Below are 23,579 nucleotides of genomic sequence, written 5' to 3' on the forward strand. Positions count from 1 at the left end.
TCCCCCTCCTGCGTTTGGTCTCTTCTTTCCCTCTTCAGGGGCAGGGAGAAGTTGATCTTCCAGCAGCCTGAGAACTTTCCCTTTCACCTCCAATCCACATCTTCTCCCTTTAAGCCCTGGCCAGAACACATGGATGCTACCCTCGCTAATCTCCTTCTTTCTCCATCGTTCTGGAAAGAAAAGGAAAAGTGGAAAGTTGCCACCAGCCTAAGCAGCTTTAGACAACTCCAGGGAAAATGGAAAATCTTGCTCGCCTCTCCAGTCCCTCCCCTGGCCGCCGCTGGGCTCCCCCGTCGCGCCCCCCATGCTCCCGTCCCGTCCTGCTCAGAATGCTCTCCCTTCCCCTCCCTCCTCCGCCGGGCCGGACATATGGAACCCATTTCGCCGGTGACATTGAAGAGCCGCTGCGCGCCCGCCTTCCGCCATGGCGCCCCCGATTCCCCGCGCCCCGGCAGTCGCCGCTCCTCTCGCTTGGCCGCTCGGCCCGCTCACGCCTCGAAGCCTCGACCCCGCTCCACGCCGGGCCCGCCAGCCTCCCGCAGCCCCACGCGGCCGGCCGCGCGCCGCCTCGAGGGCCGAACAAAGCGGCGGCCGCGGCAGGTGGGCTGGGGGAGTGCTTCCGGGCCTCTCCCCGCGTCGGCCGGTGGGGCCGGGATGCTGCCGGCCGCTCAGCCCCCGCTGGCGCCCCGGGTCCCAGGCCCGGCCAGCCGCCTGCCTCTGCCCGCGCCCTAGCAGAACCGCACAGGTAGGTGCGGGCTCCGGGCCGGGCTCGGGGTGAGAGCGGGGTGCCCGAGATCCCCGCGCCCCGGTCTAGGAGGACAGTCGGATCGGTGCGAGACAGACATGGGGGCGAGTTGAAGAGGCAGTGAGGGTGGGCGTAGGGTGCGGGTCGGTGTGCAGGAATGCGGGGTGTGGACGGGACCCGGCTGGGCCTGGGGAGCGCTGGGGCTCAGGAAGGGCGGTGGAAGCTGCGGGGAGTTTTCCAGGGGAATTGGGAGCTCCGGGTTGTGCGGCAAATGTGAGGGGCAGCTGCTGGGGTGTGGGGGGCGGCTGGGTCCTGCTCCCAAAGTCCAGCTGCCACCATGGTCAGAGCCTACTAGCACCTCGCGGGTTATTTGAAGCTGAAACTACAAGGGGCTGCGCTAAGGACGGGTGTTAAACTGAGAAGGTAGGAGACGGGGTGATTTATGGCTTCAGAGAAGCTGTGTTTACTCCCTGCCTCCTCTGGAAACCAAAAACCAAACAGAACAGAGGCGGGAGAAGCCTCTCTCTTTGGAGTGGAAGGCGATGCCAGGTTGATTCACTGGGATTTATTTTTCCAGATGTGGGGAAATGGTGGGAGCTGTCTCTTTGCAGGGGCAGGATGTGAGGTGTAAGGAGTGTGCAAGCACACACACGTAGGTGTGTTTTGTGTGAGTGCACATGTGTATTCATTCGGGTCGGGGTTTGTCGGGTACAGCATCGCTTTACAAGTGAGCACATCGGCAGCTGCATGGGGACCTGGTGTTCTCAGGTCTGGGTACGCAGGACCTGGTTGCTCTGGACATTCTCTGTTGCCTCGTACCCTCGCCATGGGGGAATGCTGCTGCAGTCTGTGCTTTCTTTCCTCCCACAGCCACAAGCAGCAGTGCCCACTTGGCCTGGTCCCTGGCCCCTCTGTGTCATCTGCCCACGCTGCCTGATCTTCACTTTGAACCTTTAACTTTGCCATGCAAGACTAAGGAATTAGTGAGCACAGCTGGATTGGGAAGGGGGTGGGAGAAAAAGGCCTGAAGTGGTAGGGGCTGTTGGTGGTTTGAGGCTGGTGGGGGTTCCACTAGTACTGCTCAAATTCCCCCAAAATCTCTGTTTGGGAGGGGGCCGGTGAGCACAAAGGGGACCAGGGGAAAGGAGCCATGCAGGATGATGGGGGTGGGAGAAAAATATTTTGACCCCAGATAGTTATTTCCGCAGGCCAGCCAACCGGTGGCTCTTGCATTTCTGTCCAGACACCGGGCTTTGCCTGGAAATTGTTTTGCATTAAATTTTCTCAGCCGCAGAATTATCTTTCCTCGCCTCCAGCTAAACTTGCATTTTTCCACCAGACACTTGGGCCCCGCACCAATGAAATCTGAGAGGAAGCGGCTGGGCCCTAAGTGGCTGTAATTTAATTGATTTTATCATAAATCATCAACTTGATGAAGAACCCGAGGTTTCAGTGAAGTAAATTGATATTAATGGGAGTTTCTTGAAATGCAAACTCGCTGCATTGTTGGGGCATTTTGAGCTGGGAGGTGGATTACATGTGTCCCAAGAGCAGAGAGCCTGTACCTGGAGCCCAGCACAGCTTTAGGGGGTCGGGAAAGCTAGCTTCGAGGGGCAGCTGCAGGCAGACCAGTTTCTTAGGGGAGAAGGCAGAGAATGGAACATTGTTGGGGAGGGAACAGTCTGACTCCATGAACCCTGGCTGGCAGTCCTGGGAATGCTGGTCTCCCAGTAGGGGGAGGCAGTTGGGGAAGCTGGTAGGTGTGTGGGTAGAGTTGGGGGTCGGGTGAGAAGGCCAGGCTGGTACAATGGGTGCATTGACTCCTGGTTAAAAATTGCCAGGTTGAAGCCTTCCTCCTCTAATTACACAAATTAATTATTTACTGCTCAGGTTGCTATGTCCGAAAATAGTACTTTTGATTTGGTGATGAAGGTGGAGAATAACCCACCCTCGACACAGAAAGGCAGTAAAAACCAGTGCACTAGCCTCTGAGGGTTCAGGAGTTGGGTTGGCACTCAGTTGTGGGGGTGTAAGCATTTAAATTCCAAGAGGAAATAGTCTGATTTTGGATGAGATGGTACCCATTATTATCTGAAATCAGTTTATGATTGCTTGTTGTCACTCACTTTTACATCAGTACACAGAGAACCACAAACTGTCAGCTCAAAAGGGAAGATCGTTTAGCCCAAGCCCTCCCCTCCACACATGTGATCTGGCTTTAGGGATGGGGAAAACTGAGGCCCAGTGAAGTCTCTGCTTCAGATTACACAGCCAATCTGGACCTAGAATCCAAGCCTCCTGACTCCCAAACCTTTCCTTTATGTACGACTTTAGGCAAGCCACTTCCTGGCTCTGGACCTCAGTTTCTCTATCTTTGGCAGTGGCAGCATTGGACAGGACACTCCCTGAGTTCTTCCCAATTCTGACCTTGAGTAACTCTTTAGTGCTTGGGAGCAACTCCTTTTTGTTGCTTCTGGGGTTCTGTGGGCATCTGAGTATAGAAGTCGCTATGTGCATGCATATTTGCAGTATACATGAAGTTTGTATATGTCCAGAGAAGTGCATGGTTATTCAGACTGACTCGAGGAAATCCACTGGAATCTGGACTATTCCTTCTCCTGAAGGTGTCCTTATTCTCAGCAGAGGAGAAGCCCAAGCCTAGAGCACTGGAGATAGAACGCAGTGGGTGGGGCTAGCTAGCTGGGTTGGGCCGTGATTGGCATTTGGAGGGGAGCTAGGGAAGGAGGGGCTCAGCCTCAAAGAGCAGAGCACTTTCTCTGCCAGGATTCGGAGCTGAGGCTGGAGTTGTTGGGAACAGCTTTTGAAGTCCCTCCAACACCAGCCCAGGGACCAAATTATGGTTTCAGAATTTAGATCTGAGACAGGAGACCACCATCACCACTGCCAGCCTCACTTTGCCCCCCTGAGCCTTTGGACGCAGGGGGCCATGGCATTACACCAGGTCTCCTCCCAGGGAAGCCAGGACAGAAGTCCTGCAAGGTGGATGATCCCTGTCTTCTTGCTCTTATTTTCCATTTCTTCTCCTAACTGAGAAAAAAAAAAGATAAAATTCAAAAGAGGTGGGGGCTTCTCAGAAGTGGCCTGGATGTGAGAAGGGAGATTTCTTGTAGGATCAGGGCTACGGGGAGGCTAGCAGAGGAGGGGCGGCTTCCAGACTGCCTTAGGAAGTGTTGTCAGGGATATGAATTCTGGTGGAAGAAGTGGGAAGAGAGGAGAAACAAATTCATTTTGGGGGGATTCTAGAAATCAGAGCTCCTGGAAATCAGATAATCCTGAGAGGAAATAGTCTGTTTTTGCCTGAGACTTCTTAAAGTCTCACCCCAAACCCTATTTGAGAGAAAGAAAAAAACGAAAGGGCCAGCAGGCCCAGATTCTGGGCCTATCCCATTCTGACTTTGGAGTTTTATATTTGGAGGCAGCTCAGGAGGCCTTCAACTGATTGGTCATTAATCCCATGAGTTATTGTCTGCTAAACAGAGGTCAGTGGGAGAGAGGCATCTGATCTGTCAGGAGAGACCTGCGCAGTCAGTCCCTTGCAGCAACTCCCTGGGCCCTGTACCTCCCTCGTCAGCTTCTGTCTTCCTTCCCCAGCAATCCCCCTCCAAACCCCCCAACCCACCCCTGACCCCAGGCCCCCAGCTGTCCAAGATTTGCCCTTTTCCTTCTTGCCTTGCCCACCTTTTGTCTCTACATCCACAGGGGTGGGGTTTGTCAGGCCGGGACAGAGCTTCTGGGTGAGGCGGGACCCCTGATACAGTGAAGCTCAAACCCAACTGGGCGCCGCTCACCGCCTTGGTCCACGGCATAGGGGCACTGGCGTGGCCTCCTTGCTCACTGAGCAGACTTTGCAAACCCTTGTGGGAGCCTTGTTTTGTCTTCCTCTTTTTCTTGCCCCCACGCCTGGGGTTAGGGGAGAGTTCAACTCGGAATTTACTTCAATTTACTTCAGTCTCGGTGGCCTTTTTCTTCTTTGGATCTCGGCTTCTACTGAGCCGGGTCTACACCAGCCTCCACCCAGGCGGGAAATCTTCCTTCCTCTGCCCCTTTGTTCCCACTGGCTCAGGCATCTTAGAAAAGTGGGAGTTCGGGATCCAAATACCAAGAGCGATTTGCAGGAGCATTTCCCATTTTATAGCCCCCATCTTTGAAATTTCATTAATATTTAAAAGAGATGGAGATTCAGGGGTGTGTGTGCGTGTGCGTGTGTACTTTTCACGACTCTCCGAGGCCACAGAGTTGGACAGTGAATCTGGAAGAGTGTGGGACCCGGAACCCAGACAGGGCCAGAAAGAGATTGCTAAACGCCTCACCACCTCCAGCCCCACTCCCAGGTCCTGGCTTCTCAGGGAGCCTAGCGGGCAAGTCAGATTTGGGGCTGGCTGAGCTGGGCGCTAGGCTGGGGCAGGGGGTGGGGAAAATCCCTTGGTCATCCCACGGCTGATACCAGAAATCGATTTTAAAGGAACCAGCCAGTTTGCCCTTATTGAGAGGAGAATTTTCGTTTGTTCTTTGATGTTTTTTTGGGCACAGAGGGAAACAGACATCTCCAATGGCCTCCAAGGATGCCCCCCTCCCCGTGATTGCTCAAGGGGATTTTAGGGGCCCGGTGTCCTGGTACTGGGTATGGATTAGGAGTGGAGGAGTGAGTGGTCTAGCTCTGGGGAAACAAGAAAGAATGTCTATGAAGGGGGGGGGGGCATTTTCTCTGATTTTTGCCTTTATTATTAATTTCTAAGGTTTCTGTGTCTTAATCTTTCTCTTAAATTAAAAAAAAATTTCTCTCTCTCTCTCTCACACACACATACACAGACACAAACACGGTTAGTTGCCCAAGTTTCCCGGCTCGAATCCAGGGAGAGATTGTTCCCTCCTCTCTCTAGTCTCCCCCTAAATTATGACTTCACTATCAGGGATGATAAATCCCTCTCTCCTCCTTTTCCAGACCTCAAAGTCTTCCCTCCAGCCCCGCTGGTGTTTCCTACCCCAAGTTTCCTGCCCAGGCTCCTCACTGCCCCACTCTGTCGCTTGAAATTTGGAAGGTCTCTAGCCTGCAGACGTACCTCGGAAAAGGGTGCCCTGGAGCTGCCGTTCTACCATTCATCCCCCATCCTCCCAGCCCCCAAAAGGGGCTATCTGCCAACCAGAAATCTCCAGAAAGGAATAATAAAGTCCAGAAGGAAACCAAACTGGGATCTAATTGTGTCTCAAGTATTTGGAAGGGGCTTTGCTCTCAGAATTACTTAAGAAGTCCTTACTCTATTTCCTCCTGCATTTGGAGGTGCATGTCCTCTCAAAATTTGCTCCAAGTTAACTTTCTTTCTCCCAGCCCTCTTTTTCCGCTCCCACTCCACTGTACTCCACCTCCTTGTGTAGCCAGAAGGGACCACAAGAATCCAGGCTCAGAGCGGGGAGGGGTCCACTGCTGTGTTTGGAAAACTCCTCTGCCCTTGGCTTAGCTCCAGGCTGATCCTCTTGCAGGCCCGCAACTGACTGGATGTCCCTGGGTTCTGTCTTACTCATTGGGGTGAAGCCGTGCAGGTCCCGCAAGTGACCAGATCCTCCTCTTAACTTCACAATGACTCTCTCTCTCTCTCTAGTGGCAGTAACAGCTAGAAGAGTTGGAGGGTCTGAGGTACATTCTTGACTTTTTAATGTGGGAGAGGAAAAGATCCAAAGGTGCTGGTCTCTTAAACCTCTAGAATCCTGGGTGAGTGAGTCACTGACCCACCAGGCCTAGAGCTACATAAAGTCCAGTCCAACAGGTCTCTAACCGGGGTCTGGAGATCTCAGGACAGACTCTTTGTAGCCTTAACTGCTTTCTCTGACGGTCCTGGCTTGAGCCCCAGCAGTGGGTCCAGCTTGGGTATTTTCTTTTCTTGATACTGATAAACATAGAAAAATGGCTTCCACCTTCCATCTTCACCTCCCCACAACCCTCAGCCACCAACTCTCTAGGCAGGCATTAGGATCCTAGGGACCTCACAGTAGGAGACTCTTCAACGGGTTCCTTGCTGGAGGTTAAGAAGGCCAGAGTCCCCCTCTCCACTCCAGTTCATCAGGGCCCCAGGAAACTGGCTATTCCAGCCCACGAAGTAAGCCTGACTTAGTGGGCCTGAAAGACGTGGGGACTGGAGGAGGCCAGGGGCCACACCTGATGAGAGTAGACAGTAGGACCCTTTCTCAGCCCAAAGCAAAGCCAGTGAGTGGGGAGCTATGGGGTGTGAGGGAAGTTTTGCCAGATACCGCCACCCTCTTCTGGAAGGGAGACAATAGCTGGAAACCATTCTCACCTTTGTTCTCCCAGTCCCTTCTCTCCTGGTCCATCCAGATGGGAAAAAGCAAAAGCCAAGGATTCTAACCAGGACATCACAGGGTAGTAGCTGGCTCTGTCTACGCAGAGTTAAGAGAACAAGTTTTCCAAGCTGCCTTCGTAGAAAAGAGAAACTGCCGGACTTCTATTTTATCCTCTAAGCCCGGAGTCAGCAGTTCTGCCAAGTTGCAAACACTCCTGCTTTTGGAAAAGTCCTGGTGCTTTTTTGTCTTTTTCTTCCACCAGGAATGGCTCTTCCCCACCCCTGCCCCAAATCTGCAGACACCTACATTCTTGCCTCCTATCTTCCTCCTACAGGCCTCCTAGCCTTTCCCTGCCCTTCTAAAACGCACTCTAAGACAACTTGAGCTTTTGTAGTTTTCCTCACTTGTTTCAAGAGTCCTAAATCTTGCAGAGCTAAGAGAAGTAAACAGATTTGTTCTGAACAATAATAATAAAAATAACTATCCTCCATCTCTTTTGCCAGTGCATTTAAAATTAAGGCATTTTGCTGGTTCTTTGAATCTTCTTAGAAGTACAAATGTCCTTATCACCTCTTAGCCCCTTCTGCCTATCCGGAGGTGAGAATCTTAACAGAAACTTCTTCGTGAAGTTCTTACAGCCTCTCTATTGCCAGCAGTGTCTGGAACTCAAGCTAAACACAAGGTCTTCCTTTTGTCACCCTCCCCTACAAGATGGTCTGGATTTTTGAAATAATCACTCACCGCTTGTTGTCTGTTCTCAAAAATGGGAGGGGGTTTTTGAAAAGAAAGGTCTTGTTCCCCCCACCCCAGGTTGGAAACTGGGCCAGGAGATTTGCCGGGAGAGAAGAGGAATAGAGGGTGTGGAGGAGAGAACAAACAGACTGCTGAGACTCAGCCACCAGTCCCACAAGAGTGAAACGACTTAAAAAAAAAAAAAAGTCCTAGTGTTCCCACTGCAAATGAATGCAGAGGGGCACCCAGGAACCATCCCCCCCAAGCCCCGCAAGGCCAAGCTACTTCTCCGCTTAGACAGAAGGTTTTACTAGTGGTGGTGGTGGGGAGCTGTGAACTCCACCAGCTTTGCCTTGTCTTTGCGCTCCTCTTCCTCCCTCACCAAAATCTGAATTTAAAAATTTACCTGTCCTTAAAAAACAAAAACAAAACTTAAAAGCTCTACCTTCTTTCCTTTCTCAGTCTTTTTTTTTAACGGGGGGGGGGGGGCGTTCAAAATGCCCCCCTCCCCCATTACCACCATCACCTTCCTTCCTTATCAGGCATCTAAGCTTGCTAAAGGGGGAGAGGTGGGGGTGTGTGTGAGCTTGTGTGTGTATGTGTGTGTGTGTGTGTGTGAGTGTGTGTGTCTGTGTGGTTTTTTTCCCTGTGCAAAAGCAGAGGCCATTGTTACGGAGAGTAGGGCGTACCAGTCTTATAGGGCAACCGCACTGTGGCGGCTTGGCCGTGCCGGAGCCTGGAGCTGGATTCTCGGCGAGCTGAGCCGCCCGAGCACCTTTCGATCTTCTATTTTTTTCCCGCTCCCCTACCCCCTCCCTCCTGCGCACCCCCGCTCCTAAGCCGAGTGAATTGAAGCGGACGCCGAGCGGCTCCTCCGGCCGGTCTGCCCCTCGGGCTCCCCAGCCGGGGTGGCTATTGGGGAGGGGGGCGACGCCGCTTTAAACAGTGGTCTTTTTTTCCTTTGCCTTCAAGGAGGGGAGATTTCTCGCCTGCCGCTCGCGCTGGGGCTCGATGTGAATATATATTATGTCTGCCTGTTCTCCCCTCGTCGGTGGCTAAGGTAAGCTGGACTGAAATAGGCTATCAGTTTGTGAATGGCGGAGAGTATGTCTCAATGATTTATGGCCCATATGACTCCAATCTCGGTTCAAGAAGAGTTCACAAGCTTTAAGCTTCCTTCCACGCAGCGACTCTCTCTCTCTCTCTCCCTCTCTCTCTCTCTCTCTCCCTCCCTCCCTCTCTCCCTCTCCCTCTCTCTTCCTGCTTCTTTCCTTTTCTCTTCTCTTTTCTTTCAGCAGCCAGATCTGGACTGAATTTTCGCCCGGCTGCTAAGAAGAGCCTAACCTTTTTTCTCTCTTCCTTTTTTGTTCTATTTCTCTTCTTTCTATGTGTTTTTTTTTTTTTTAAGTCCTGGAAGGTGGCCTAGCCCCTCTCCCTGGTCTTCCCAGCTATTGTTACTCTCCCAAGCTTTTGGGGGCGGGGGTTGCTTGGAAAAGTGGGTTTCTTGGGGTGGCTCACCGCCCCTGTCCAGTGAGACCCTGGGGGGAAGCCGGGAGCCACCGTCTCCTTCCCTCCCTCTCTCTCTCCCGAGGAGCCAGATGGAGCCTGGATTTTTTCAACATGGAGGCAAGGGAAATAGATGTGTTTGGCTTGGTAGAACTGCACCCCACCCCCCTTTTCCTGGATCCCCAGGTTTCGGATCCCCTCGGCACCTCTCCTTCTTCTCACTGTCCCATCAGCCGGGCCTCTGTGTGCGCCCTCCGGCCGGCCGGGCCTGACAAAGTCCCGGTGTGGAGTTACTAAGGCGCCTTTTAATTTAGTTACCTTCAGCGCCCAAACTTGCTGCCGCCCTAGGGCCGGTCCTCGGCCGGGTGTGCTTGGAACCTGCCGCTGCTAAATCGTTTCTGCGTCCTGAACGCTTCTCTTCTCCTTGGCCAACATAGCTTGTCGCCAGGCACCATGGCAGCAGCAACCGAGACAGCCCGGCGGCGACAGCGGCAGCCAGGGACTAACTCCATCCACAAACCTTCCCGGCCCTTTCTGGCTGCCGGTGGAGCCTCCATTCTTTCCTATCATGTCTCTAGCTTCTTGCTTCCCACACTTGCCTGGCCTCGTTTCTGCAATGGTTTGCGAGTTCATTGCAGGGGGAGCGACAGGAATTTCGGCCCCAGGCGTCTAGTCAAATTATTGTTTTATTATAACTATCATCATCATCATCATCATTACTGCTGTAACAATCATTTAGACTAAATAAAGCCAGGGCCCAGCCAGCCAACCCCCTCCAACGTTTTTATTTCATTCTCTTATCTATTAATAACAAACTCAACTGATGCCTGTTAATTAATTCCCCCTTCAACCAGGGCTGCTCCGAAGCTAATTTTGGTTAAATCATCAGAGGCTAATGGTAATAATAATAAAGGGATTGGGTCAGCCTGGTCAATTGAACTCCAGTTCTCCTCCCTGGAAGGACCTCCTGCTTTGCAGACCCCTGTGTGTTTCCCAGAAACAAATTCTTCCCAGAAACCAATCGGAACTCAGAGTTACCCAGCTCCCTTTTGAGTATAAATCTGTGCCATTAAGAAGGGGATTTATGTGTGGGAGGGATTTCCTTCACCTGGACTCCCTTTTTATTTTCCTATTTTTAGTTTTCTTTGGAGTTGACTAGCTGGGCTGAATGAGATTTAACTAGTCCAAACTCATATGTCAGAAGAGAGGGTCAATCTAAAGATTCTATGAAAAGTGATGGTGAGGAGTTGAGAAGACAGATTTGGTGAGCTTGGGGGGATGTAGTCAGAAGTTTCGGAAGAAATACACAAAATCCTGTGACAGCTTGAACCTTTATTTTTCCAGCACACTTTTAAAAGCCTGCATTAAAGTTTTTTTTTTTTTTTTGCCTCAAAGAACTTCAGTAAACAGGGGCACCCAGTTTCCAGCCCAGATAATATTGCTTAGATTGCTTTGTTTACTTTCTTTTTTCTTAGGGGAAAAAAATTCTGTTTTAGAAAGACTTTCCCATCTCTTTGTAGAAAAGTCCAGCAGTTACCCAGTTTCTTTCTTCTTTTCTTCTTTTGGAAAAATCAAAGGAAGCAGACTGTCAAGGAAAGGGTGGGTAAAAAAAATTACGCCTGATGAAAAAAAACAGAGTGGGGGAAGACCTAGCCAAATGGTCACAGCACCAACCAGTCCCACCAAAGAAACAATCCTGTTCCATTTGGGGGCCCCATGGGGGCCGCTGGCTGTGGGATCCCAGACTTGGTTAGCAAACACTCAGACTGGAGGTGGTGGTACCTGCAGCAAAGGCCATGGAGGCGGCTCAGTTCCACTGGCTCTGGAGGTTAAAAATCTTCAGGAAGTTTTGGGTCAGGGTGCTGCTTCTTGAGATGGGAGGGTAAGGAGAGGCTCCCTCACACCAGAAGGTTCCCTGCTCAACTTGCTTCTTCCTGCTGCCTCTACCAGCGATCCTCAGCCTCAGTTTTTTTCTCCAGGTTAGACTCTGCTTGGATGAAAGGGACCTAGATGGGGGCAAAAGCAGGAGGCCTCTCAGCTCAGAGGAGGGTGTTGATGATGCTTTTATTTTGGAGTCCCCCCCCCTTGAGCCACCCTATCCCAGAGTTGGGGGACGGGTGTAGGGAGAGAGAAGAAAGGTCAGGGGCTAGTAGGCAGGCAGGAGAGAAGCCATGGCCCTTGCCATAGTAAGATTCTATATCCAGAGAGTTCCCAAAGGAGTGGAGTCCTTATTTTTTTTAAGTGAAGATGAAAACTGGTGGGCTTTTTCTTTTAAAATTAAAGCACTGATATAAGAAAAATCCATTTCAGGCCAAACAAGTGGCCTCAGCATCTGCTGTGAAGATGTTGGGTGGGGGAGAAGAAAAACCCTATTGATGTCAGTTCCCTTTTCAGTTCCTAAGATGGATTCGAGCCCCAGTCCTCTTCTCCCCGTGTCTCTTCTCTCACCCCGCAGGTCAACCGCTACGAAGAGATCCCGGGAGGAGGGGGGCAGAAAGGGGGGGGGGTCCGGCGTGCCACGTGACCCCAAGGGGTGCCAATGTCCGGTCGTGAGGGTATCTGGCCCTTGCAAGTTGCCACCCACCACCAGGGCCTCACCCAGCGATGCAGAAAGCCACCTACTACGACAACACCGCCGCAGCACTCTTCGGAGGCTACCCCTCATACCCTGGCAGCAATGGCTTCGGCTACGACGGTCCCCCTCAGCCCCCCTTCCAGGCCGCCACGCACCTGGAAAGTGACTACCAGCGCTCAGCGTGCTCGCTGCAGTCCCTGGGCAACGCCGCCCCACACGCCAAGGGCAAGGAACTCAACGGCAGCTGCATGAGGCCGGGCCTGGCCTCGGAGCCCCTGCCGGCCCCGCCCGGCTCGCCCCCGCCCAGCGCCGCACCTACCAGTACCACTAGCAACAGCAGTAACGGGGGCGGTCCCAGCAAAAGCGGCCCCCCCAAGTGCGGTGCCGGCTCCAACTCCACCCTCACCAAACAGATATTCCCCTGGATGAAAGAGTCGAGGCAAACGTCCAAGCTGAAAAACAGCTCCCCTGGCACAGGTACCGGCTCTCTGGCTTCGTCGTCGTCAGCTTTTGTCCCGGCCAGGAATGTCACTGTTATTCTAGCACCCAGCCCCTAGGCGCCCAGGCGGCGGCGGCAGCTACGGCGCATTTCCCATACCCTCCCCCCTCACCTGGCGACCCCTGACCCCGCCAGCACCCTCTCCCTCCTGCCCTCCTCCACCTGAACTTCTGAGAGGCCCAGAAGGCCAGGTGCTCGGCCTCAGCCCTTTGCAAGGCCGCAGAGTCACGAGACGCTGCCAGTAGACGCAGAGTCGTCAACGATTGATTGTTATTAAGTATTACTACTGTGGGTATTAATCACAATCGCTCGGGCGGCCCGCGGTCTTGGCCTCCAGGCATGGCAACCTCTTTGCCACCCCCCCCCCCCATTTCCGTGCCCTGCCCAGAATGTCCAGACTCGCCCAGGAGCTCTCCTCAAGCACCTGTCTGGGCCACAGGACGGGGCGCAGTGGAGGGCGGAGGAGTGTCTTCTACACCTGGAACTAGGGATAAAAGGGGGGAGAAAGCGTGTGCGAGAAAATCCAGCCCTAAATAAATGGCCATGCGGCTCTGTCTGCGTGACATGATCAAATTTTCATAAGCTGGGGCAGTGAGAGGAGAACAGGTCTCTTAATAAATGCCACTATTATAGAGTGTCCGCTAATGCGGCGGGTGGGGGCGGGGGGCGGTGGAGAGGAGGAGGCGGGGACGCGAAGGGGAGGGCGGCGGGGCCTCCGAGTCCAGGCCTGGATTTATTAAGAAACGATGCATTCAATTTCGGCGTGTTCAGTAATTATCTTTTATTTCATTTTCTCCCCTTCCCACCCCTCCCCCTCGGGTCCAGCGGAGGGCTGCGGCAGCGGCGGCGGAGGAGGCGGCGGCAGTGGCAGCAGTGGGGGCGGCGGCGGGGGAGGGGACAAGAGCCCCCCGGGGTCTGCGGCCTCCAAGCGGGCGCGGACGGCGTACACGAGCGCGCAGCTGGTGGAGCTGGAGAAGGAGTTCCACTTCAACCGCTACCTATGCCGGCCGCGCCGCGTGGAGATGGCCAACCTGCTGAACCTCAGCGAGCGGCAGATCAAGATCTGGTTCCAGAACCGGCGCATGAAATACAAGAAGGACCAGAAGGCCAAGGGCCTGGCCTCGTCTTCGGGGGGCCCCTCTCCCGCCGGCAGCCCCTCGCAGCCCATGCAGTCCACGGCTGGCTTCATGAACGCCTTGCATTCCATGACCCCCAGCTATGAGAGCCCGTCCCCGCCCGCCTTCGGCAAAGCCCACCAGAATGCCTATGCGCTGCCCTCCAACTACCAGCCCCCCCTCAAAGGCTGCGGCGCCCCGCAGAAGTATCCCCAGACCCCGGCGCCCGATTACGAGCCTCACGTCCTTCAAACCAACGGGGGCGCCTACGGGACGCCCACCATGCAGGGCAGCCCCGTGTACGTGGGCGGGGGCGGCTACGCGGATCCGTTGCCGCCCCCTGCCGGCCCCTCCCTCTACGGCCTCAACCACCTTTCCCACCACCCCTCGGGGAACCTGGACTACAACGGGGCGCCCCCTATGGCCCCCAGCCAGCACCACGGACCCTGCGACCCCCACCCCACCTACACAGACCTCTCCTCTCACCATGCGCCTCCTCCTCAGGGTAGAATCCAAGAAGCGCCCAAGTTAACACACCTGTGATGGGAGAGGGAGGGCTGAGGAGCAGGTCTTGGGGTGGAGAAGACCCAGGAGGGACGGGGGCTGTGGAGTTGGGTGCAGTCGGGAGGTCTGAAAGAGGAGGCAGGGAGATGGCAGCCAGGCTTCCTGGGAAGAAAGGGCCTGGAGGTCCTTCCCCTCCCCCTGGCCTGAGAGGTTGCTTTTTAAGTCCTGCAGCTCTTGTTTAGTCTGCCTGCCAACCCATTGGAAAGGAATCTACAGCAGATTGGAGATGACCCCATCAACCCTAGGCCTCCAGCAATATCCAGTTGGAATTCCACCTTAGGGAGTCGGGTAGAGGAAGAGGAGATAGGGAAACAGGCAAAGAAGCACATTTTAAAAAACAGACAAGATGGCTAGGCCATCACCAGCCAACCAACCAACTTACCTTTCATGTGGTTAATTCCCCCAAATCTTGATTTTTCTTTCCTGGCAATTCTCCTTTAAAAAAAAATTCAAATACATTTCAAAACCAAGGGCACAAAGCATGTCCCCCTCCCACTTTCCTGAATCCTCAGATTTCTTCCCATGATAGGAGAAGGTTGATTGGGCACTCCATTTCTAGTCCCATATTTTTCTGCTCTAGGACATTAATATCTATACCCCACCCCTATCAATTACACTCTTCAGAGGGCTCAGGGATGGTGAGAGATCCTGAAAGAGCTGTCTATATTATAAATATATATATATATATTTTCTTTTATGGCAAAGCTGGGAGGTGAGGGCAGGCAAGTTGTCAGGACTAAAGGTCTGCCCATTCCGCTGTCTCCCATCTCAGCTCCAGGTCCATCCCCCTCTCTTCACAGAAAGCAGTCGGTGACAGCGAGGTTCTACACTTTTCTTTTCTTCTGTTGCTCTCTTGACTTAACGTGAAAACAGGGTATATTTTGACAAACTGTCCCAGGCGGGGGCTGCAGCTGGGCCTGTGTGCCTTGCTCAACCCTGGACAGGACACTTTTGTTGCACTTAGAGTTTACATTTTAATGGATATAAAAACAACTGTGAGAGATGCCTGGGCCTGCAGGAGTCCAGCATTGCTCAAAAAACGTGTGTTCTAGTGAACATTTTCATATATATTTATTGGTTATAGCTTGTTAAGATATTTTCTTTTTTTTTTTTGTATTATTTATCCCCCTACTTTATGTATTTATATGAGGGAAAAAGGAAAAAATTGTACTTTTTTTTTAGTATTTACTTGTTATAAAGGACGTTGTGTTCCCTGTCATGTAAAACCAGCTATTTTAGTTATTGTACTCTAGAAAAAAGCTATAGATTTATGTTAAACTTGTACTTATGAACAATTGTAATTAGTTCTAAAAGGCATGAACTCAGCTCCTAATTGTCACTGTATAGTCCTGAATTTGTAGAATTAGAGTTAATTCCCTCTTGGAACTTTCTTTGTTCTTCTGTAGTTACTTTTTTTCCTTACTTAAAAGGGTTGTCTGTCATATAATTCTTGAATAAACTTTCTGTTATCAATTTTATCTTGTCTTGGTGGTCCAATTTAGATAGCAGAGCAGCAGGCTGCTGACTGCCAGATTTCCCCAAGGGAAGAAGAATGGTGAAGACCCTATCCTGGCCTTTTTATGCTCCCCTGCTCAGGGCCCTACCTCCCCCATCTGTGTCTCAGGTTTATTTGGTTTTTCTCACACAAGCTTGGAACAAACATTCTGCCAACTTCTTAAGATTTAAGTAACAAGTTTGGGGCAAAGGGAGACTAGGGGACTCTGTCTAGGTCTTTTCTGTTTGTCTTTTTCCCCTCTCAGTTTTTCCTCATTGACTGACCTTTTGTCTTTTTGCTTCTTTGGCCACAGCCTCCTCGCTGCCCCGCCCCCCCCCCCCCCCCCCCAACCCATCAACAACAACAGAAATCTGGCCCATTACTGCTTCTCCAACCTAAACTTCACAGTTCTCTTCCGGAGCTACAAAGAAGTCGTCACGTGACCCGAAGCCCAACCACCATTGGGTCTAAAATGAAAACAAAGGAAAATGATTAATCTTAAAAAAAAAAATTCTGAGGCCTAGACTTCTCAGGTCAAACCTTAAAACTAAAGTGAAATTAAATCACTAAATAAAACTCAGGGCAGAGGGAGAGGAGGCCTGTTTGATTTCCCCTGCCAGGGTAAGGGGAGAGGAGGAGGGTGGGAGAAGCTATGGATCCAAGCATACATAAAACGGTCCCCAGGCTAATGTGCCGCTCTGTTTCCACGATCCTTGGGAAAACTTCATTTCTTAGTCGTGGTTCCATAAAAGTTTTATCACATTGGAGCGAGGATAGAGAGGGTCTGTCAAAGATGAAATGTCACCACCGCGTCGCTGAAGCCGATAAGAGCTAGGAGACAGGGAAGCTGAAATATGGAGCTAATTCGTTGAAAGAGAAGCGATGGCTGCTTGCTGAAGAGTTGCATAATTCTAATTGTAAGCGATGCTCTCGCATTGCTTAATTAGGAGCATATATTTGGAGGTAGAGATGGTGGGGGGGTGGGGGGCGTGTCGGTGAGAATCATTCCAGGCCCTCAGCCTTAAAGCCAGGGCTGATTTTCATTTTTATGTTGTATCCTGGCAGTCCAAGGTTAGTAATTATAGTCTTTATGCAACAATAAATAACAATAAAAAAGCAACCTGAATTCTTCACCCCACCCCCCACACCACCACCAAGTAGGATTTTAACTGGACTAGGCTCATCCAAGCAGCAAGCAATTTAGCATTGGGTCAGGCTATAATTTAAAGGCATAAGAGCGTGCAAAGTTTGATTGGGATCAAATAACGCTCAAGGGTTTTTCTTTCTTTCTTTCTCTCTTCGTCTTCCCTGAATAACATTTTCTGAATGATGTAACTAGATGAAGCGCCATGTTTGGCTCTAGATGTAGAGTGGACTGATTATTTATCTAGCAGGAGAGAGGCAGGCCAAGTCAGAAAGTTTAACTTGAGTTTGAAAAACAGAGCTTTGGCTTGACACTGGAATTGCAAACAAGAAAAATCAGGGCCACCTTGGCTTGGTGTCCCCCTCCCTTCTCTCTTAGAGATTTCAGCCCCTAGCTAAGCAGCCAAAGTCGAGGGGAAAATATCTGTACAGTAGGATTCACAGCACAACAAGGGGGCGGGGAAGCAGCGACTCTGGGAAGGAAGGTTCTCTTGGCCCCTTTTAACACCCAAGTTTTCTGCTGTTCTCTAATCTGGCCGTAAAATCTGTCAGCAGGGTTAGAGAGAGCCGTATTTCCTGCAGGGACAGCCGGAGTTGTTGCGGAGAGAATCGCTCAACCCTGCAGCCAGCTGGAGAGGCTGTGAAAAAACTTCCAGGGCTTCTTAAGGGGGTGGCCGGAGGGAGACCCCTCTTAGGCCTCCCTGCACAACCTGCAGACGACTACTCTTCTGTGCCTCCTCCCCCACTTCCACCCCCGTCCTCACCTCCAAGTGGCAAAAATTACTTTCTTTGGAGCCGAGCTGGACACAACCGTCTCTGGCTAGTTTGCCCCGTTTTTCAGAGCAGCTCCCTTGGATCTGAGCCCTCCAGAGCCTGCCGCCCCTTGTCCCTGCAGCCCCCACGTCCAGCTCCCCCTTTTTCCTCCTGGCTCTCCTCCACCCCTACCCTTCTCCTCAGATTTCTCTGTCCTTTTTAAACACTCACCCTCCCCCCCCCCCCCACACGGATGAATACTTACCACCACCCACGCGGCTGTTAGACACTGACAGAAAGTTTCTAGTTCCAGCTCCCGGCCGAGTAGTTGCCATTTCTCTGCTAACCAGCCTTCTCCTCCTTGCTCCGCGGCAGCGAGCGAGGAGGGGGAGGGGAGGCCGGAGCCGTGGGAGTTCTCCAGAAAAACTTTCCACCCAACCCGGCGCCTTTCCTCTGTCCCCATTTCCCATCTGTTTCCCTGCTCTCCCAGAATCACCTTTCTCTTTCGCTAACACCCCCTACCTCCAGGCCTTTTAAAGGGATGGGGAATTTCGGCTGTTCCCTCTGCTTTCCCAAAGAAACAAATTCTTTGATGCCATCGGAGGGAGCTGTCAGGGGGCTAAGATTGATGGCCTCATCTCCTCTCGGTCCCTCTGACCCACTTATTTAAAAATCTTACCCCAGATCGACTTTTCATTTTCTGCTTTGAGATCTAGTTTTCCAACGATTGCTTGGGGCCCTGAGTCTTGTACCCAGTCAGTCCCTCCAGTAAATTACAGTACTCCCTAAAGTTCATACTATCTTGAACTTCTGAAAAGAAATAAAAACAACAATTTCCCCAGGGGCTAGAAATGAGATATCATCTCTGATCATTATTTTTGCACCCCCTCCATGTTCAGAGAATTCTATCTTGTTGGGGATATTTATACATACATACAATGACGAAAATGGCAAGGGCATTCCTGTGGGGGGGAGTACCCCCTTCCAATACATTGACCTGAGGTTTGAGAGTTCTTTAAGTCAAACTGGGGGCTACCTTGGTCCTGTTCCTGGATATAGATGCAGATACAGGCTTGAGGCTTGAGAGGGTGCATGTGCATCTTAGACCCTGTCTGCTGGGGTGTCATTGAGGAGCAGATGCCTCCAGGTGAGGAGGCAGGTAGACATAGGGGCAGGGGCAGTGCTGCAAATGCTGGGCAGAGAAGACTTCACAGCTCCACAGGCCAGAGGCCCAAAAGGGCTCCTCACTGTCTATCTCACTCCTCTGTGTCAGCCTAGGAGTGCTTGTCGATTTTCTAAGATTTATCTGTTGCTTTTAGGGGGTGGGTTGGGGATAGTGATGCTGATGATTGTAAATCTCTTCTCTTCCTTATTGCACTGTAACACAGGCCTTTCCCAAAGGGGAAAACTTCTTTCTACTACCTCTTCCTCCCATATTGAGATCCTCGCTCAGCTTTCTTTTTTTTCCGGGGTGGGGGCAGGGAATGCTGCTGGCCTTGTAAAGAAAGCTTTACTGTATTAAAAATATTTGAAAAAGAGAAAGACTTCTCCCTCAGGTTCTCTTGTTTCCTGGGTTCCAGAACCTCCCCTCCTCTGAAGGGGATGAAGACAAGGTTCCTTTAGCTTTTCTGGAGAAAGCGGGGCATGGGGAGCAGGTATGTAGGACTGGGGGGCTCATGGTGTCCAGGTCATGGTCCTCTAGAGTTTTTGAATCAATTAAAGCAAATAATGCTCTGTTTTCTACCAGGCCCAGACGAGTGATTGGCCAAGGCGGGTCCCGTGACCATGAATTCCCTGCAATTTCGCCGGAGTCCTGGGTTTAATAGAGAGAGTCCCCATACGCTTGTATTTATCAGCAATATACAATTATAAAGGCCCAAAATTTAAAAAAACAAAAAAGAGAGAGAGAACAAAATCTTCCCCTCCCAAAATCGCTGCATCACACAAACCTGGGGGGGGCAGGAGGGGGGGTCCCTTCCGATCCTCCCTCCTGACGCCCCCCCAGCAGGCCCCCTCCCCCACCATTGAAAGCCATGAATTTTGAATTTGAGAGGGAGATTGGGTTTATAAACAGCCAGCCATCGCTCGCCGAGTGTCTGACTTCCTTCCCCGCTGTCTTGGAGACATTTCAAACTTCATCAATCAAGGAGTCGACATTAATTCCTCCTCCTCCTCCTTTCGAGCAAACCTTCCCCAGCCTCCAGCCCGGCGCCTCCACCCTTCAGAGACCCGGGAGCCAAAAGCGAGCCGAAGATGGGCCCGCTCTGCCGCCGCTGCCGCCGCTCCCCGCCGCCCCCCTGGCCCCCGAGTTCCCCTGGATGAAAGAGAAGAAATCCGCCAAGAAACCCAGCCAATCCGCCGCGTCTCCCCCGGCCGCCTCCTCCGTCCTGGCCTCCGGGGTCGGATCGCCGGCAGGTCGGTAAGCGTGATAGGGGTTGGGTGAGGGGCAGCTAGAAAAAAAGGGGGAGAAAGAGCGATGGGGGAGGTAGAAAAAGGTGTCGAGCCTGTTGGGGTTTCTTGCCCCCGTCGATTCCAGGGACGAGAAAGCAGAAAAGATCGTTTTGGTTCAGGCCTGGCCGCTGCCAGCATTTTGGTTTTTTCCCTTTCCCTACAGCAGATTTTGGAAGCCGATTGGGGAAGAGCATCTTTTTCTGCTAGGAGAAAAGGATTCGATTGAGGTTTCACATTTAGCTGTGTGGAGGAGTATTGTTGGATGGGGTCGAATCTGGAGGCAGGAAAAGATTCTATCCCATCTAATCTAGCTCTAGGAGAAGAGGGGGAATTTGAGAGCTGGGGGCTAGGGAGGAGAAGAGGTGAGGAACAATCTTTCTTTATGAATCCTCTCCCCAGGCTGAGTTGGAAAGTGCTGAAATGAGGGATCCACTCGGAGGACCTGGGAGGGGCTCTGAGGTTCTGGGGGCGAAGGGGAGCCGCTCCGTAACCCCTGCATGGTCCGTGGGCGGCTCTCTGAATGCTGCGCGCTGACTCTGGCCGGGTCTGGCGGAGAGAGAGAGGGACGAGAAAGAAGGCAAGAGCCGTGGGAGCGAGCCGCTTTGGTAGGCGGGCAGGTTGGGGGTGCCGCTGACATTGTTTTGGGAGGATGGGATAGTCTTTTATTTCAGCCGAGTTGAGGTTGGGCTGAGGACACGGCCCGCGTTGACGCCCAGCCCGCTTTCCCCGCAGATGGGCCGGGACTGCCGGAGGCCGCCGGCGGCGGGGCGCGCAGGCTGCGCACCGCTTACACCAATACGCAGCTGCTGGAGCTGGAGAAGGAATTCCACTTTAACAAGTACCTGTGCCGGCCGCGCCGCGTGGAGATCGCGGCCTTGTTGGACCTCACCGAGAGGCAGGTTAAAGTGTGGTTCCAGAACCGGCGCATGAAGCACAAGCGGCAGACGCAGCACCGAGAGCCGCCCGACGGGGAGCCAGCCTGCCCGGGCGCGCTGCGGAACACCGGCGAGCCAGCCGAAGAGCCTGTGGCTAGCCCGGGTCGCCCCTCCGTATTGCAGGCCTCGCGAGCAGCCTGTTGTCTCACGCCCGAGGTCGCGCAAGGGCCTCCGGGCGTCTCGGGCCCCCGGGCTTTGGCCGCTCGCGTGGAGGGCGCAGACGCGCGGAGCCCGGGCGGCGCGCTGCGCGGGGCCGGCGGACGGGAGCCGGAGCCGTTGCCAGAAGACGCCTTCTCAGAGCGGCAGGATTCGCCTTTCTTGCCGGACCTCAGCTTCTTCGCGGCCGATTCCTGTCTCCAGCTGTCCGGAGGCCTCTCCCCTAGTCTCCAGGGCTCTCTGGACAGCCCGGTTCCCTTTTCCGAGGAAGAGCTGGACTTCTTCACCAGCACGCTGTGTGCCATCGACCTGCAGTTCCCTTAATAACCCGCTTCCTTCTCTCGACCCCCGGCCCCCCTCAGCAGCCTGCGGGGAAACCCAAGGACCCCCCTCCCCAAGTTGTATGGACTTCTTTATGTGTTTTGCTAAAATTCAGGTATTATTGAATTAGCGTTTAATCCACCTCCTTTCTTCTCTAAAATATTGGACACACGGGCGTCTTTTACAAATTACACATAAAAAAATCCGTTTGGTAGAGTCCTTCCAACGAAATCTCAGGAATAATTAAACTCTGGGGAGCGGGGGTGTGCTTTCTTAAGAACTAGAGGAACCTATTTTCCTCTCTGTCTCTTTTTTTTTTTTTAAGTTTTAGGCCGTAGATTATTTATTAAAATTCTTTACTAATAGGAAAAGGGGAAAGTATTTATTGTACATTATTTTCATAGATTAAATAAATGTCTTTATAATACGGATACGAGATAATGTTTGTGTTGGGACCCAGTCCCTTTCCTCCCCGCACCCACTAGGCCAGGCCGCCCTCTCTCTCTCTCTTTCTGGGTCTGCCCTGGGCCGGGTAAGTCCGGGTGGTACAAAAGGGGCCCCTTGGAGGAAGAGGGTGTGCTGCCAACTGAAGTGAGAGCAAAAAGAGATCTCAGGCACCGGCTTCAGAGTTGTGATGGGAGGCGTAGAGGTTCAGCTAGATTGGGAGGGTCCCTAGGGCTTCCTAGGCTTCTCGCCTCAGTGCCCCAAGTGGAATGGAGGGGTTTTTTCCAGGACGCAGGACGCCTGGGGAACTCGAGGTCTGGGGTCATGCGCAGGGCCAAGGAGTGGAGTAGGGTCGGGAGTTTTCTTGAGAAGCAGGGTCCCGTACCCAGGGATGGTCACTGGCCTCCCAAGTGGACAAGAAAGGAGGCCGTGTGGAAAATGTAGCGGGAGCGGGCACTAATGCTCTTCGGGTCCCTCGGTCACCCTAAGGCTCCTGGGGTTGGGAGGAGCGTCCGAGGAGCTGCGGGGCGACAAGCTCCGGGAGGCCCGGGCAGCGTTGGGAGGCGCTTGGCTTGTATAAAGCGAAGGAGGAGCGAGAAGAGCGGGAGAGAGACAGGGAAGCCAGGAAGATGCTCAAAATGGCGCTGGGGTCGGGAGGCAGGGAGGGGAGGGAAGAGACTGTGGCCGCCATGACAGCCGCCTCAGGATGCGCGCGGCCAGCCCCGGGACCGTCCCCGCACCCACCTTCACCTTTTTGGACCATCCCGATGCCTGTGAAGACAGGGAGCCCTGTCTCACGGGTTCCTTTTTTGTTTTTGTATTGTATTGTTTGAAAAATCAGCCCAACGGATGCTGAGGATGCGAGCCGGACAGATAGTCCGCGAGGGGGTGGGAATGGGAGAGGGTGAATGGCGGATCTTTCTGGCTGGGTCTGCCTCGCCAAATCTGACTTTTGATCCTTCGCTCTGGGATTTGATGCCCGGCCAGAGCGTTCTCCAAATGCAGACCTACCTGTCTTTGCCAACAACTTCATTTGCCGTCTCAGCACTATTTCCTATCCCTCACCTCACCTTAGCAGGTTTCTTGCAAACCCAGTAAGCGGGAGGCAAGGATCGATCTTTCCACCTGCCTCCTGGTTTGTTCCGGGGAACGTGGAGATTTAAAGGGCCCTGGAAAGCCATCCATCCTCCTTAGGTTTATTTAATATTTCTCGGGCTCAGAAACAGACACCGCAGGGCTACCTCCCCAGCAGATGCTGCTGTTCTTGAAAAGCAGTTTATTCCCGGACCTCCCAGACTTTCCCCTGAACCAGCAGGATGGGGACTTGGAGTACCAGGCACTCAAAGGCAACAACTGTCAGGAAAAGCCAGGAGCGAACATAGGTCGTGACATACAGGACTAAACAGACCCCTGCATATTTTTTTTTAAATCTGGTCTTTCAGTGTGGGCAGTACACACATCTTATTCAGCTGGAATTTAATCCCTTAAACTGTCTTAATATAGAATTCATCTCCTGCATTAAATAATCTTATGCCATGTTAAATTGCACTTATTTCTTTCATAAATAAATTAATATAGAACAATTAGATGTGTTATTATAATAATACCATGTATCTTATTAGTTTATTTTCCCTCATAAAATATATACATATGAAATAATTTCAATATATTAAAGTAATAATACAGCTTGTTGGCTTATGTGTTTATTTTCCCCATAAATAAGTGAATATATAATATAGTAAAACCACACTATACATCTCATTGGGCTGTGTGTTTATTTCTCCATAAAATATGCCTATAGGCAGTGTTTAACCTCTTTAAAATCACAGC

At 52.3% G+C, this 23,579-nt stretch overlaps 2 protein-coding genes and 1 long non-coding RNA gene across 9 annotated transcripts in view; 2 read left to right on the plus strand and 1 right to left on the minus strand.

The window, feature by feature from the left end:
- The window catches only part of HOXB3 (homeobox B3), a 54,953-nt gene extending 39,424 nt beyond the window's left edge, over nucleotides 1-15,529 (plus strand). For 2 of the 4 annotated variants that reach the window (XM_059878271.1, XM_005220632.5), the window contains exons 3-5: nucleotides 8,765-8,852; nucleotides 11,754-12,350; nucleotides 13,198-15,529. In XM_059878271.1, the coding sequence (XP_059734254.1) occupies nucleotides 11,903-12,350; nucleotides 13,198-14,030 (1,281 nt within the window). In that variant the 5' untranslated portion in view covers nucleotides 8,765-8,852; nucleotides 11,754-11,902 and the 3' untranslated portion in view covers nucleotides 14,031-15,529. 4 annotated transcript variants of the gene reach the window in all.
- On the minus strand, nucleotides 10,611-17,808 carry LOC100848766 (uncharacterized). Of its 4 annotated transcripts, none has more exons than XR_238726.5 (6): nucleotides 17,708-17,808; nucleotides 15,942-16,013; nucleotides 14,434-14,486; nucleotides 13,974-14,024; nucleotides 12,029-13,435; nucleotides 10,611-11,304 (listed from the first exon to the last, which is right to left on the minus strand). It is a non-coding gene; the product is annotated as an uncharacterized lncRNA (long non-coding RNA). The 4 variants fall into 4 exon arrangements; XR_009491737.1 differs by having other exon boundaries at nucleotides 10,611-10,883; nucleotides 11,081-11,304; nucleotides 12,029-14,024; XR_009491738.1 differs by having other exon boundaries at nucleotides 12,280-14,024.
- A 1,667-nt stretch (nucleotides 17,809-19,475) lies between these two features.
- Nucleotides 19,476-21,736, plus strand: HOXB2 (homeobox B2). Its single transcript, NM_001191335.2, has 2 exons — nucleotides 19,476-19,857; nucleotides 20,626-21,736. Exons 1-2 carry the CDS (start codon nucleotides 19,476-19,478, stop codon nucleotides 21,306-21,308), a joined length of 1,065 nt encoding a protein of 354 aa, NP_001178264.1. The 3' UTR covers nucleotides 21,309-21,736.
- The last annotated feature ends 1,843 nt before the right edge of the window (nucleotides 21,737-23,579 follow it).

This window comes from Bos taurus, chromosome 19, assembly GCF_002263795.3.
Source record: "Bos taurus isolate L1 Dominette 01449 registration number 42190680 breed Hereford chromosome 19, ARS-UCD2.0, whole genome shotgun sequence".
NCBI classification, from domain to species: Eukaryota; Metazoa; Chordata; class Mammalia; order Artiodactyla; family Bovidae; genus Bos; species Bos taurus.